The 17,184-nt window shown below is 35.7% G+C and overlaps 1 protein-coding gene across 1 annotated transcript in view; it reads left to right on the top strand.

Annotated features, from left to right (window-relative positions):
- The window catches only part of LOC123526657 (uncharacterized), a 46,555-nt gene that overhangs the window by 16,335 nt on the left and 13,036 nt on the right, over positions 1-17,184 (top strand). The window contains exon 6 of the mRNA XM_053522533.1: positions 8,270-8,335. Within this exon, the coding sequence (XP_053378508.1) occupies positions 8,270-8,335 (66 nt within the window). The remainder of the gene's footprint in view (positions 1-8,269; positions 8,336-17,184) is intronic.

The raw sequence follows: 17,184 nt of genomic DNA, 5'->3' as shown, positions 1-17,184 counted from the left end.
TTATTATGGATGTTTTGTACAGAAGTGGAAAATTTTCATTTTATAAGTGATTTCTTGCTGTTCAAAGTGAATTTACCTCTGAATCAGGAAGGGTACAGTTAGACATCTTTAAAAATACTGAGTAACATGAGGTAAAAGGTCTCAATTTTGCCTTCATTCTTTAGATTACATATTGTGAAAGAAATGCAGGTAGGTTTTACTTCTGCCCCAACTTTATTTTTGAATGAAGTGAGCAAAATTCAAAACAGATCCACAGGATTCGACCTTAATGTTTGAATGTTGGAATTAGAATTCTGTCTCATTAAATCTGTTTACTTGAGGCATCCTAGAAAAAAATGATATTTACAGTTTTATCTTGTGTTTTATAATTGTTTAATTATAGTTTGATGTTTCTTTTATCAAAATTAATGCTGTAATGAATTCTCTGCAAATGTTTGAGATAGTGACCCTCACATCGAAATTTGTCTCTACTTGAGCTTGAGGAAATACCATATATTATACAAAATCTACAAAAAAAAAGGCACGGTAAAAGTTGTTTAAAATTTGCAACACAGTGCGAAACATGGTCAACTCTAAGAATATGCCAAACAAATGCCATTTTTTAAACACTGCTATTAGGGGCCCAATACCTTAATTCGTATTCAGCCCCGCGATAACAAAGGTTTCTACAAGTAGTATTATTTATTACTCCTGCATTTAAAACGTTCTAATTTTCTGGGTGTGTTTTTCCAGAGTTTGCATATACTTTGTCGCAAAATCTTTTCACGTGGGGTAAAATATCAGTTCGACATGAAGTTATACGATCAAATAAATTAGAAGTGGTACATGTATAAGAGGTTTAAGTATCTATGAAACGAGCTTAATGTGATTATATGTGCAATTAAGGAATCCAACATAACCTTGCTGATCATATATGCGAACTTTGAAAATACAAACTTCAGGGATGTGATTAGTGACCAAATCCTGTTCACTGGAAGGACATAAGGTGTAGGTTTAAGTATTATAAATTTCCTTATGTAAACTGTTAATATACTGTAGGCATTAAATGACGATGACCTCATAGACCACCTAGTTTACTGGACTAAAACATTCATAGAGAAATTTTCTGATGATCCTTTCGTAGATGTCTTTAACTCAGGTTTACCGAGAAGTATGTCTTAATTGACTGGATTTTTCAATTTTAATAGGAAAAATCTGCACAATAAATAGTTTACATTTTGAAGCTGTTAGTGCATTAGAAACAACATTTTTAAAATTGCACCATGTAACAGACTTTTTTTCTATTGATTTTGAGTTCTGACCACAGTGTCGGGGCATTAAGCTGATCTGACACACTCATACAGATAACAAGAATATATAAATACATATAAGTTTGCTATCTGACTATTGAACTGATAGATTATCAGACTATTTCTAATTTTAATCGAACATACTGCGCCATTAAACAGGAATTTGCTCACTTAATATTGTTATTTAGTCATTTTCGTCATTTTCTGATATTTATGGATATTTTTTTCATTTTAAGCATAATGAATTCCATCTTTTTTCATAAAAGTGTTTAACTGCTAGAATAAACATTACCTTCACTAAATATATCATTTTTACAATCATAACATAGTTTTCAAAGACGTTGTCACCTGTAATTAATCAGCAGCCATAGTTTCTTATTTTCTTTTGAGCCGCCATATTTATGACGTCATAACATTTTCCAGTCGCGTGTTTGGAAAGAGATACATGGGACATTACGATAACTTACTTCAATGTACAATGTGGTATAGGTCTTCTCAATATTTTTCTCACGGCGGCCCATATTCTCACATATTGACATGTACTAATAAGTGATATTTGAATATTTGAAAGAGAATCACTATGGTCAAAGAAACTTAATTATTTAAAGAAACCTGTTTTACCAAACGTGACAATTGTTTCACTACCCATGTTGTACTGTATACTTATGATGGGGCCAACGTGGTCGAGTGATTAAGGCCGCTGACTTCAAATCACTTGCCCCTCACCGATGTGGGTTCGAGCCTCAATCGGGGCGTTGAAATCTTCATGTGAGGAAGTAGTCCAGCTGGCTTACGGAAGGTCGGTGGTTCTACGAAATATTGCACGGAGGGGCACATGGGGTCTTCCTCCACAATCAAAGCTGAAAAGTCGCAATATAATGACCTATAATTGTTTCGGTGCGACGTTAAACCCAACGAATGTACTGTATATGTATGATGTTCTATAATTTCAAAATGTGCCGTGTTTATTTACATCAGGAATTACATCAGCAACTTTGAACACATAAAGCATATAAACCGATAATATCAGTAATGAATACATTCTTACCTTCCATAAATATCAAAACAACGCATTGAAAATATAAACACCTATGTCTTGAAACCACCACAGTCCATCGAAACCAAACAACTATCCTAGCTTTAATGTTACTTAATGTTCTGTGTAATCTTGGTAGCGTGTGTTTCATAAGGTATGTTTTATTTCGTCTTTGTAATGCTGAAAAAACAGACTGAGTAGGTGATTTGCAATGCCAATAAGCATAATTTATACATTAGCCTGGGATAATAATATACGAAATATGAAATTGAATAGGTGACCTTTTAAACCTAGGTATCGTATATTTGATTCTTAGATACCCTCATGTTCTGTATTTCTTTTGAATGAAAGTCAAAAATATTCAGACTGCGCACACACTGTATGTAACCAAGTCTACTGTTAATTATCAATATGTTATCTATGTTTGAAGCAGAAGCCATAAAATTGCTAATCTATGCTATCTTTACAGTGATGCTGTTTTACTGTAGTTTGTCGACATCCTATTATTGAGAATAGTAACAGAGTTGAGTCAAACAAAATTATAACGGCCATGTGTTCATGATCTTTAAACATGGTTCATTCAATTAAAAGCATACACATGCAATTGTTTGGGGTGTTTTTCAAGGTGGATAATTTGAGTGGCGACTGTTACGTATGTTACATATTACACAAATAGGCACGATGTTTGATGTTTTGTATTACATTTGTATGCACGTTGTCTGATTGCATATTATATTATATTTTCTCATGAAAATATATGAAATTGTGAATCTTAACACAATTATTTGATGATGTCTCATTTAAAAATACAGTAATTTTGATAATTTTATGATTTATTAAAAATGGCTAATACGTATATCGGTGGGTGGGGTATTTTAACCCCTTTTTTGTAGAAATCGTCAAAAATTTGGATTGAATTGTTACAGTGAGCCTTTAATTGATTTAGAACAGTTACATGAGCAAAATGCTAATATCTGAAAGTCAGTATTGATACAATCTACTAAAAATTCCTGTGTGCATTTTTCATACAAGAGGTTTACTCAAATGAGTAATATCATTGTTAGAAAGCGGTAGAAAGCGACATCCGGTCTTAAACAATCCCAGAATGAATGTATTAATGGCTGAAATGATGAACCTTTGCCTAATTTCTGGTTTACGAAATCGAAAAACTAGAGGACTTAAAGAAACTGGCCCACAGACCACCACCTTATGTGATTGATTAAGTGCGTAGAATAATGTCTAAAAATACAAAACTGGTTTACCAAAAATCAAAGATAAGAAGTAATAAATAATAAAATATTGTCGATATAGGGTAACGAGAAAAATCGTTCTTTAAACACATAACATACAGTTGATTAAACCTAGGGTGTTGTAAGACAATGGATTCTGGAGGTATACTGTTTTCAGAACATGTTTTCTTTCATCCGTAAATATTTGGTAAAGCTATTTATGAATTAAACACATCAATTGACTAACATTACTAGAACACCTCTTGGGTTCGTCAACAACGGAGACAATTATGTGTTACTTGATGTAAATCAAGCGCTCTTTTATCATAACAGAAAGTATATAATAAAAAGCAGTTTTAATAAGTAAGTTTATTATTGTGTCAAACTCTTGACACTATGTTAATTGTCGATACTGTGAAACCAAAATTATTTACTTATTGATTTGAAGCTTTGTCAGGAGCATAGAACTAACTAAACAAATAATGGCAGAATCGTATGACTATATCTTGAAATAAGGAAGTGATATGTTCCACATTATCTCTTACACCCGATAGCACGTCGTCATATCAGATCATGCCGTTTTTGTTTATATTTTGCAACTTTCCAGAAGTTAAAACTGAACGAAGTTGTAAAATATAGAGATTGTACCTATCCAAGAAAACCTAAGGGGAACAACTCTGAATTGATCAATGAACTGAAGCCAACATGAAACATTTGTCAAAAGTGATAGAAAAAATCAAATAGGTCCTTTTCACAACAACTGATCAGGCAGACAAAATATGACCTACATTTGTTTAAATCTCTTTGCATTCAATATACAACATGCACAAAATAATTTTGAAAGTTATTTTGTGCATGTTGTATATTGACTAAACGATCAAAACTTAATAACGTTTCTTAATGTCGTACAATTTCTTTAAAGGAATTTATGCATTATTTTACTTTATTTTCATGCACTTCTAAACTTTCTATCAGGGCCTCACTACAGTATTGCATGTTTTATGACCCCCCGTTTTTGAGATCAGCTTAGAGATCAGTCTTCATCAACCTTTGAAGCAATAAGTAATAGCTATAGAATCTCAGTCAAAGTCGGACCAGATACAGTCATTAGAAGAAAGTCAGGAATACCAATAAAATGTATTCTGTTGCAATGTTTGTTTACAAAATCGTAGCAGTACTAGAACACAGGCAAATATGAAGTATTAAACTGAAAAACTCAAAATATATTCATTTTGCTGATTGAGGAAGGGGACGTACAATTAATGACGCAAATAAAAAATTGCCGTAGAGATAAATAGAGATATATTTTCCAGGCGGCGCACTCCTAATGTCATGAATTACGCTTTAAGGATACGGATATTACTCACATTGGCGAAAAAATCATTCTTGTAGACATGATAGTATTAAAGTCGCCGGATATGCATCCGTGATCAACTCTAGTGTAGTCTATAATCATTTGTAGTGCAATTTGCCAGCCCAGTGAAGGCAAATTCGAGAATTTTTTATGGAAGGGAATATCCGCCAAAACTTTATTCTTGTTTTAAATAGTCCAGATTGGTTTCGGGTTTATTAAACGTTCATTGAACATGTAATATAACAAAATACGCAACTTGTTACGCACCTGTAAATATTTGCCGGCATTTATACTGCACATATGGTAAACATTGAAATGATTAAAGAAAAAAAATGATAAAAGAAATAATTTCATAATATCAGTTCGTCAGGATTTGATGTGGATGGTGATATACGAGGATTGTTCAAATATGAATGCATCTTGAACGTTATCTCGCTCAATAATGCGAAAATCACGAGGAAATTAAGATTATTGGGTAGATGTTAGCTTTACATTGATACCACACCCATTTAAATCCGTTCACTTGAGCTGTGTCTATCGCTAGCTAAACATTGCCTATTCTTGTATATTAATACAAAAATGGTTGGAAGAAGGTCAGCGTACGCCGTTGAAATACGGTCCGATATTAAGAATCGTTGTATTCTTGGCATAGGGTGTAAAGACTTTTTTGATGAAATGTGTTCTGTTTATGGGCGTAATGAAATGTCTTTTTCGACAGTTATTCGTTGGTTTAAGAAATTCAAATGTGGGTTAGTTTCAACAGAAGATGCACCACATGGCCGTCGGCCATTAAACAGCAACGTCTGCCAAGATGGTTGCTAGAGTGAAAGAAATAGTTGCTACTGATGCAAGATACACCGCTAGGCAAATAGCTAGTATGGTTGGCATCTCATTAGGAGCAGTTCATACAATTCTGAAACGTAATTTGAAAATGAGAAAGATCTGTGCTAGATGGATTCCCCATCTGTTGGCAGATGATCAGAAAAAAGCACGCGTGCAATGTGCAGAATTGTTGCTTAAACAGTTTCTAAATTACAATGCACGGTCTTTCGCAAATGTCGTCACTAGTGACGAGACATGGGTTCATTTTTTTGAGCCCAAACGAAAGATTCAGAACAAAAGATGGGCAACAAAGTCTGGCAAAAGACCATGCATTGCAAAGCGGACCATGAGTGTCAAGAAGGTAATGTATGCCATATTCTTCACAACTCAGGGTCCTGTCATTCAGGTTGCTGTACCTAAAGGCAAATCCGTAAATTCGAAGTTTTACAGGACTAAAGTTCTTCGAAAACTGAAGAAATATTTCAAAAATCGAAGACCCGCAACTGGTTTTGCCAATGTCAGATTGCTACATGACAATGCGTCATCGCACAAGGCGTCTATTGTACAAGACTTTCTCACCCTCACCCTCCTTATTCGCCTGACCTTGCCCCGCGTGACTTCTTTTTGTTCCCAAGGCTCAAACAATACCTTTCTGGTCGACAATTTATGCAGCGCAAACACCTCGGTTCTACAATATTCCAGTGTCTTCATAGTATACCTAGAAAAGACTATGAAAATGCCTTTAAGGATTGGATTAGAAGACTGAAACTTTGCATTTCTGTTGGAGGTGAATACTTCGAGGGGACCAAATAAAATTTTCATTGAAATCTATCAAGGATACATTTTTATGTGCTTAGATGCATTCATATTTGAACAATCCTAGTATAACAGTTTATATCTGCTAAGAAAAAGTAAGTTTATTCATATTCTTACTTCCTTAAGGTAAACTGTTTCCTATACAAGCATTGAACGTCGCCAGTTGTCTTTTTTAGTTTTATAAAATATTCTTTGTGGCCACTTATTTTATTATTTTACTATTTAATTGCTTATTTAGTAATAATCCTGCCGAAAAGCTTTTGAATAGGATATTTTGCCGAGATTTATAAAATTGCAGACATATTTCTTCTCTCATAAGGATTATTACGTTATTTTTAGTTTTCATAGATATATCTTACAATTACAAGATTGTACAAAATAAAATCCGATAGAAATCAAATTATAACGCGAAACTAAACCTAGAAGTAATTCCCGGATATGACCCCGGTACAAAGTCTTACGAGAAACGAGTATTTGAGATAAATATGTTCTTTTTATATGATTGGTGATTACATATTGTTTCAATGGTATAATAGGTAACTAAATTGCATGTAATATATTTAAGAAAACTAAAATATTACCAGATCAAGATTTAAGTGCTATATACTTGGTATGCAATATCAACAATCACACTATGTTTTTAATATTTGTTTTATGATTCAAAATTGTTGGTACACTGTATACCATGTGCTTATTTTAAAGCTTTGTATATAACGTCTGAAAATGATTTGTTTGGGCTTCTCTGCAGCCTATGTCTTTTTCAATGTATTTTTGTCACTTTGAGACATCGAATGGTGTTCTTTTTACCCGATAATTCGCTATAACTTTACAGATAAAGGTTTTTGTTTAGTATGGGTGGAACAACATTTTTCCAGCCAAGCCCATGGCAGGTGTCATATTTACCTCCCCAGCATCCAGTCTACACCGATACTGCTTGAAACAGTACCAATTTAAGACAATCTCCTAGCACTGAACACCAGTAGGGATATCAGCGGCAACCGAAAATAGAACCTTGATCGCTGACGTTATAGTCCAACGTGCTAACAAATGTGCCACTGACTCTGTTTGTTTGCAGAGAAGATCTTTTTAAATACTCCTTAAAACCGCGAAATTCGTTATAACCGTGTTCGTTACAGGGGAGATTTACTGTATATATGTTCTGTTCTGTTCTATTATGTGCATATCTATGCTAAGAATAGTTCGCCATGTACCTCTGATTCACGTGGAGAAGTTGTCAGTTTTACTTTTCGAAATAAAGTCAATAATAGATCCTATTTTAAGAGGCCCGGTATTGTGTTTTTAATTTTTATAATAAGACTATAATAGTAACGTGTTGCTTAGGGATATTTACAACTCAATATTGGAAAAACCACACCATGCCAAGAACGTATTACAACTAGGACGTCCGTTCAGTCATATAATACTCCTGTATTATAAGCAAATGCTTTGGCTTTCTTTGAAATACAGAGTACAGTGTAAAATTCATACTCTTACATCGATGATCTGCGCCAATCTGAAGAAGACGCTAGAAGTGTACAGGTTGGTTAGAAACCTATGATGAAAAGACATCCTAATTCTGGCAAACATTGAGCTTTAAAAACACTTCCCCGGGACTATGGAACGCACTCTCAGTCTCACTTCTTTTGATTTAATCTTATCTGTAAACAGCAATTGCATATAATGTACAGATGCACATTATGTAAAATTATATTGCGCTTTACAGTTGAACCGAAACTGAGTGACGACAGTACATCGAGTGAATCGTCTAATGGTGCAGGCCCTGATCTCGGTAAGAAAATATTTGATAAAGATTAAAGCTAGTATTTAGAATTTATTTTTCCATTCATATTGTTTTTCTGTTTCCCATATGCGAAATAAAATTCAGTGCCTGAAATGGATATAGTTGCCAGTAAAGCCATAAGCGAAATAAAATTCAATGCCTGAAATGGATATAGTTGCCAGTAAAGCCATAAGCGAAATAAAATTCAATGCCTGAAATGGATATAGTTGCCAGTAATGATGAAATACAGTGTAGCAAAGGGATCGGTAGTATGTCACGTTAAACCCATGCGAAAAATATGCAAGAGTCATGGACTGCTTCATCGTTTTTATGACAACGACTTTCGGTTGTACTTTTACTGAAGCCAATAAAAACAAAGAGTTGGAAGGCCGATTGCCGAAATTTTATCATGGATGCATCATAACATATTGAAACTAAATGCTAGTCAAACAGAAATAAAGCTGCAGAGGCGTTAATACCGTTCCTCTTAAGAGTATTGAGTGTGCGATAGCGTAATCAAGGAATGTAAACATTCTCGACTATGATATTGTTATAAACAGTAGGTCAACCCTGTTTGCAGAGCAAGATATGCACAACTGAGGAGAATAGGTCACATAAGACGGTGCTCTACAAATAATGTCAGGAGATCCCTTGACATAGCTCGTTACCTCACGAAGAGACTACTGTAGTACATTTCTGGGAAATTTTACCATCATTATTTTAGATAAACTAAATCATGTCCAGAACACTGCAGCTCGCATTAAAACTTTGACGTCCCGTTACAGTCACAATTTTGAAACTGAATCTATTCTATTAGTTTTCTTTGCGATACAAAGTACAGTACAAAATTCTAACTCCTACCTCCAGTATTCTCAAGTCTCTATAAAAGATACGCTTGAACTGCACGAACCAGTTAGGAAAAGATGATCAAAAGACACTTTACTAGTGCCAAAGTAACCAAATGACCGTTATTTATAGCAACCTGAGCTTTGCAAACACTTCTGGACTATGGGATCTCTGCAATTTTATGTCCAACAATGAATACTGACCAGTAGTTTTTGTAAGCTATTGTTTATACATCACGTATTATTTCAGTTCTGCTCTGACTTGAATACTATACAGGTATAGTACTTTTGAATTAAAAGAGTTCTATTTAAAAATGATAATTATAATAGTCGATCGATGATTAAGTTTATTATCTTCACAATTGTAGACTTTATTTTTTAGCTGTCGTATTTTTATACAAATAAAAACAAGGATAAATATCGAACAGGTAATGCCACGTTCCAAAAATGATCCCCCCCCCCCCCCCCCCCGCCTCGCTCCCAAAAAAAAAACAAAAAAAAAAACCCAACGCACACACACTCACATACAAAGCAAACACACGAGGACAAAACGAACATATAAATGCCAGATTCAGGGATATCTTTAAACATGAGGACTTTTTACTTTCACATTCACTAAATTATACAGCTTATTATTGACAGTCATACTGTATTTGAATTTTCAATAGGCGAAATAAAATCCAATGTCTGAAATGAATATTGTCTGACGATATGCACATATAAACAACGACAATATAATTCCCCCTTATTCCGTTTGTGTTATTTGTGGGATAGGAGCATTCTTAAACAATTTTGTGAAGTTTACATGGTTAACTGAATCATGTCTTAATCAAAGGTTGTCTGTAGTTCCATAGAGTTTTAATGGCTTGTTCAGATTTTTTTTCAATAATTATCCTGAAAACCATACAAGGGTAGTCTATGAAAAGCTTAGATGTATATTATGCTTGAAATACATTATTTAAATCTATAATACTATTGCATTTCATGAGTAACGGTAAAGTTCAAAATATTCTTTTCAATGATCATGAACTATCTTTTAACAGTCAATCAAATTTTGTTGGATTCACAGTCCTATTATTATCAAAGGAAACAAGGATGCTGAATCTACGAGGATCAGTCTAAAATTGACAATCGTGCTCGAATATGGTATACATTCTGTGTAAAGACTTCAAATTTAGTTTATCCCTTTAATGTATTCTCAACTGACTTCCAATCATTTCTACGGTCAAGAAATCCAAGAAGTGAACGCCATTGAGTAGTCTATCCTTGGTATGGTAAATGGAAAATACCACTCCTAAATGCTTTATTTGATAAACACTCAAGAAAATTCCTAAATGGTCACTTCAATCATTTGTTCAAAATCAATAGATACAAATTCATTTACAAATTTATTGAAAGCATAAGAAGATGGAATTAATTACAAATCAACAAACGCAATTTCATTTAAAATAAATAAAGAGGTGACATATTCTGCTGGTATAAAGAAGGCGTACCGATAATTCAAAAGTCACAAAGGCATATTAGTTTACGACTGTTACATGTCAGTAACGTGTGTGCCCTCCATCAGCAGCAATCACGGCTTGACAACGACTCCTCATTGAAACAATATATCTGTGAAGATATTGCTGATGGATATTTGTCCAAACTCAGTTGACGTCACGCTCCAATGCCAGTAGATTCAGCTGCTGAGGACGGGCCCGTATCCTTCGTTTCAATAAGTCCAATACATGTTCTATTGGGTTAAGGTCTGGACTTTTAAAGGGAAACGGGATGACTTGTATGTTAGTGACTTGTTACGTAGCTAATGTTGCTCTGGCGTTGTCTTGGACTAGTAGCATGCCACGGTTTGCAGCAATATGCGGTATAAGCACAGGTTGAATGATATCCGTCAGATATAGTCGCGCTCTTCATGTTGCCTTGTATGAACACTATCGGTGTTTTAGTGTGCATCGAAAAGCCCGCCCATATCATAATGAATCTTCCCTCGAACTGGTCCGCCTGAGGAACACAATCGGCGATGTTACTCCCAACACGTCGGCGCGTGCAGCCGTCGGCAAAACGCAATGTTATCCTTGTCTCGTCGACGAAAAGAACATTTGCCCAGTCGGCTCTGGTGAACCGTAAATGTTGCTTAGCCCAAGCAAAGCGACCTTTGCAGTGTTTTCTCGTTAAGAGGATCTTTCTAGGGTCGACGGCATTGAAGTCCGACTTCACGTAACCGGTTTTGTACGGATTGTGTAAATACACGAAGCCCATGTGTCCCCCTGGTATGCCTAGATGTCGTTGTAGCTGGTAGATATCGATCACGGAGATGTGATTTGATCATGTATCTGTCCTGCTGTGGTGTTGTGACCCTCGGTTTGAATCGTCGGGCTCTATCAGCCACACTTCCGGTTTGGTTAAATTTCGCCCAAAGAGCTATATAGTGGATTATCGCCGATTGAAGGTTATTGCCACCTGAAATAAGTTGAAAACGGAAATAACCACCAATATAATAGCTACAAACAAATCGTGCAAATAGGTGCCCATGCCCCGCATATGCAAAACGTGCTATAATGGTCAACATGCCTAACACGATTACTTTCACCGCGAGCTGGCTAAAAATATAAATTATTCGCTGCATTACCTGTTCAAATATCGGTATATGAAATTTTGTGTAAATACATGCATTATTAGAAAAATAATAATACAATATACACTGACCGATTAGGAATTTCGTTATGTGTATTTGCTCCTAGCCAGCATCTTTTTCAACCTCGGAGAGTGAAAAACGTCACAAGCACTAAGATCTGGTGCTCGTAAGCAGGATGATTGATTTGTATCAAATTATACTTTCTCAGAAGCTGTTGAAAGATGACTTTTTGTGAGCCGATGTATTGTCATGGAGACCGCGGAGACAACTCCTTGGACGCATCTTTTTGTAACTCTGTTTAAACAGTTTTCAGTACGTTTTCATTATAAAGGCTTTCTGTGAAGGTTTCCTGTTGGTGTTCGGATTTGTACAACAGTACCCTTTGAGTTAAAGAAGATTGAATACAAAACGTTTTGACACTTTTAGTTGTTGTTCTTTTTCTGGCAGTTACTGGTGTACGGTCACTATTTCGCCGCCACTTTCTGTTGTCAACGCGACGATGTTACACATAAAACTATGCCCAGGTCTCATCTCCTGTTAGAAGCCGTGATATTGCGCGATCAACTAACTTTCAGAAATTTCGCAGCGCTTTTAGCACATATGAACCTATTGGCCTTTTGCTCCCTGGTAAACATGTGAGTTACCCATCGGGAAAAATACATTTTTAAACCCAATTTCTCCCCGTTAAAACGCTAAGAAAAGACTACTTTATCAATCAGATGTCTTACAGCAGCAATTTTCTTTGACGTCACTGCCGTTTTGGGCCTGCCAGGAGGAACCTGTATTTAAGGACTGTCTGGCTATTTTAGACTTTACGTATCCACCTTTAACCATCTGAGTATCTGCATTATAAGCTTTTTTATAAGGAACAAAGTATTTTAATGTACGCTCTTAATTCAAATGTTTGTTCTCTTTTCATAGCTACATGTGTTTTTGCTTAGTGTGTATGACTTCAAATGATACAAAACATAATAGGTAAGGGTAGATTTCTCGGAAGCACAGAGCACCAGAAATACAGCCCTAGGGCCACGCATTTACATAGTAGGTCCACAACAAAAAGAAGCTTTAATGGAAAAATATTTCAGACGGGTTGCTTCAAACATCCAACAAGTACATATTAATATAAGCTAAATATTTATTAAAGGGGAAGGAAATGACAAGGGGCGAAACGGGGCCGGGGGTGGGGGAGGAACCCGAAGCGGAAAGCCAAACAAGGACGAACACACAAGGGAATGCCATGCTCCTCAAAAACAGCCGTACCACAATGCAAACCAGAAAAAAAACTTAAATATCTCTCCAAAACGGTACGATAGATTTCAATTAAATTTTGCAGAGTTATTTATAAATGAGTAATTCCTGTATTATCGTATAAAACAAGATTTTCTTTCTTACGGAATCGCGCCATTGTCATTATTTTTTAGAATGACCATAGTACGGCAAAAAATGAAATCCCTGTCTTTGTCACAATCAAATTTTAAACAACCATGCTCTGATTTAAAACCGAATGTTAATTCATGCCTATTTTCTAAAAGACTATCGTCATGGAACAATGTCAATGAAATATTGCCATGCAATGCAAAGTCTCCTACTGGAATATTTTTCTTTACTGCAGTATAATATAATTATCTGATATCTGTCAATAATGTATAGATAATAGTGTACTATATATGCAATTGATTATAACATTAATGAATAGTAAAAAAGCATTTATATTCAATTTTGAAATTGATGTGAAAATATGAAAAAAATGTAAGGAATCATCTTTTCAAAGGGAAGCAATTCTGACGGAAATATTTTTAATTGCGCAAATATGGCACACGAGCTTATAATGAAATATTTTAGAGACTGGGCAGGAAAAAATTAATATTGACTTTCAACCTTCAAATGAGACCTTGACCTTTGAGCTAGGGGTCTGGGTATTGCACATTTGTCTCATTATAGGGAAAATTTTGTCAAGAAATATAAAAATCCCTTAATGTACGACAGAATTATGGACCAGGAAGCAAATAAAGCTAATTGACCTTTGACCTACGACTGTGACTTCGACCTTTTGAGATAGGGATAAATGCACTGCGTGTGACACGTTGTCTCATTATGGAAAACATTTATGCCAAGCAATATTAAAATCCCTTAATGAATGACAGAGTTGTTGACCATGCAGAAAACACACCTATTGGGCTTTGACCTGTAAGTGTGAACTTGATCATTGAGCTTGGGTCTGGGTGCTGCGCATGACATGTCGTCTTATAATGGGTTGTATTTGTGCCAAGTAGTCCTATGAGCTCCAAGTGTGTCCTTGAACTTTAAGCTAAGGACCTGGGGATTGCGCATGGCACGTCCTCTTATCAAGAACTACTTTTTAAATCCTATTTTGCATGACAAAGTTATGGACTAGACAGAACAAAACCTTATTGACATTTGATCGCCAAGTGTGAACTTTACCTTTGAGCTAAAGTTCTTGTTGATGCGCAAGACACTTCGTCTGGTTATAGGAAACATTTACGCCAATTAATATTGTTGTCCCTTGATGAATTACAGAGTTCTGGACCAGTCACGAAATAGATCCTGTTCATGCCATGTTAACCTTTGATTGCCAAGTGTGTCCTTGACCTTTAAGCTAGGGCTCTGGAAGTTATGCATGAAACATTGTCTTGTTACAGGTTACATATTTACTTAGTTACTAGTATAATGAAATCCTGTTATAGATTGCTGAATTGCAAAACGTACAGGGAAAATCCTTGTTTACATTTGACCTCATTGTGTCTTGACCTTTGAGCTAGGGGCTGGGGTTTTGCGCGTGACACGTCGACTAATCATCGAAAACATTTTACCAAGCTATTGTAAAATCTCTTGATGAATGGCAGTTCTTTCCCGGACACAAAACTGAGGACGGACGGAAGAAATAAAAGAATGGCGGACGGACGGAAAAGCGTAATTCTTTAGTCCACAAATCTTGTTAACAACCAGTAAGAGACTAATAATGTTAAACCCTCTTTAGATGAATTGCACCAGTGTAACAGATCTGTTTTCAGGAAGAGGTTGTTCATTTACGTTTCACACATGATTGTCTTCTGATGAAAAAAGACATCATGTCAAGCACCACTATCAGTTAAACATATTTCAACTAAATGTGTGGCCTTTGTTAATTATTTTACTGGTATTATTGTTATTGCTTATATACTGCTATGTTTACAAATGATATTTGTAACACTCTATATATTTCTACACATTAAATGATTTTTAGCGAAGTTTTGCAATTTACGTTTCCACTTAAACCTGGATGAAAAATGACCCTTAAGAATTACATTAAATTATTTTGATTGCCTTAAAGTAGGGATAGGAATAGATTTTATATTACAACCAGGAAAAAAATAGGTAAGGCTTTTTGCACAAAATAAAATATTTGTTAAGATTGAAAGCAAAGTTCGTGATTGTGATAAAAGTGTAATATATTGACTAGATATTGCCTATATTGATAAATTTCTTGTCATGAAAGGTAAATTTGCCTTTTTTTTATTGTCTTGTTAATTGATTATCTGAAAACAAATTTCAATAATGACCAACAATACATGTTCACCGCATTTGTGAAACCGCTGTCTAAATATCCACTCACTGGCAGGTAACATTTCCCAGTCCGTTGAACGTTTGACATCAGTAGAATGACCCATGAAATGATACAAAATTACATTACTGGAAAAACAAATACAGTGTACAGACAGCTATTGATGTATAAGTTTTTTTTCCATAAGTTAAAGTAGTTATCTCATTTTCCCTTTTGGTAAAGAGATAGATTTCTGTTCGGGAGGACCAGACTTTGAATCCTAAAGAAGGTAAATGTTTGTTTACATCTGCGAATGTTCTTATACCTAGTACACTAGCTGTGTTGGCATTTTTTGAATGCTATCTGTATTGTTAGAGATGCCGAAAGCTTTTCAAAATGTTCAAATAGAGGATATTATATGAATGTCTTTTCATATTGAATTTATTTAAGTGAGGCATTTTATCAATTTTATTCAACGAGTTTAATAAATTCAAAGTGGAAAGTCAAAAAGGTAATATTCTTGGTATCACAAAAGGTCTACTTTCTTTAACTATTAAAACAAGTCAAATTGCTTTATTACACTAAGTATTATCACTTATGTAATGGCTTTATTTCACTCCTGCGACGTCAATGCACATTCCAATTTTGTTAAAATATTCCTTACAATAAATCAAATGTGGCGATTCATGATATTTATAATTACTGCCCTTGATTAGATCTGTCTGATCATAACTGTGATGTGTAATGCTATACTGACGAGAAAAATAAACGCCACATTCAAACCCATTGTACAATATGTTTTTAAAAAGTGATTCAAAATTGGAAGTAAAAAATTATTCCTTTCGCACATCTGATAATTTAGAAGAATTGATGCTTAATTAGACAGATTTCATGGTCGCATTATGCTTCAGATCTTGAATTGCAATAGTTTGGTCAGAGAATTTTCACTAACACAATCAGTAGTGCGTGTAGCCACCTCTACTGGCAACCATAGAAGCACAAGACGTCACCCCATGGACCCGCACAAGCTACGTAGCAGATACCGTAGGTTCGGACCCACTCATGGTAGAGCGCTGCTATCCGTTCCTGGGTGTTGGCAGGCTGCAGTTGAAGTTGACGAAACCGCCGTCAAAGGTAATCCCAGGCGTGTTCAATCGGATTGCAGTCCAGTGAGCAGGCCAATGCAAAACGTCAATGTTGCTCGACTGTAAAAGTACCTGGTGGCAAGTGCAACGTGAGGTCGCCCATTCATGCTGAAAGATCAAGGCTTGACGTTGACGGAATATAAGTACAAACAAAGGGCGTAATATCTGGTCGATTTAACGCCTGGCTGTGAGATTACCTTAGAACACGACGGGTTGGAACTTAAACTTATCATAATGGTTACCACAACTCCGCTCCACCATAAGAATTGTGATTCAGAACGCGGTTTTAGCGTAGCGTTTATGGCATGGTATTTAGACACGGATACATCCGTTGGCGTTCCACAAGTTGAAAGTGACTCATCACCAATCACAACGTTCTGCCAACGTTGACCGCGACGGTTGCGAGCCTAAATTAGGCGTTGGTGACGATGACGTAGCGTAAGAACTAGACCGCGGTACGGTATGTGGTAGATAATTTCCCGTTCCTTAAGCCGATTACTCACTGTATGTCGACTTATAGGCCGTCTACGGTTACCTACTACTAAACGTGACGTGGATTCAGCCGCCACGAATCTATCACGCAAATGTCGTTGACATATGTAATTGTTTTGCCGTACTGACGTTACACGCTGTTTCCCCGAACGAGGCCTATCGACAAGCGTTCCCATGTCTCTGACACGTCGAATGAGACGCAG

This window comes from Mercenaria mercenaria, chromosome 14 (genome assembly GCF_021730395.1).
Source record: "Mercenaria mercenaria strain notata chromosome 14, MADL_Memer_1, whole genome shotgun sequence".
NCBI classification, from domain to species: domain Eukaryota; kingdom Metazoa; phylum Mollusca; class Bivalvia; order Venerida; family Veneridae; genus Mercenaria; species Mercenaria mercenaria.
This window is presented reverse-complemented; position numbering and strand designations above follow the sequence as displayed.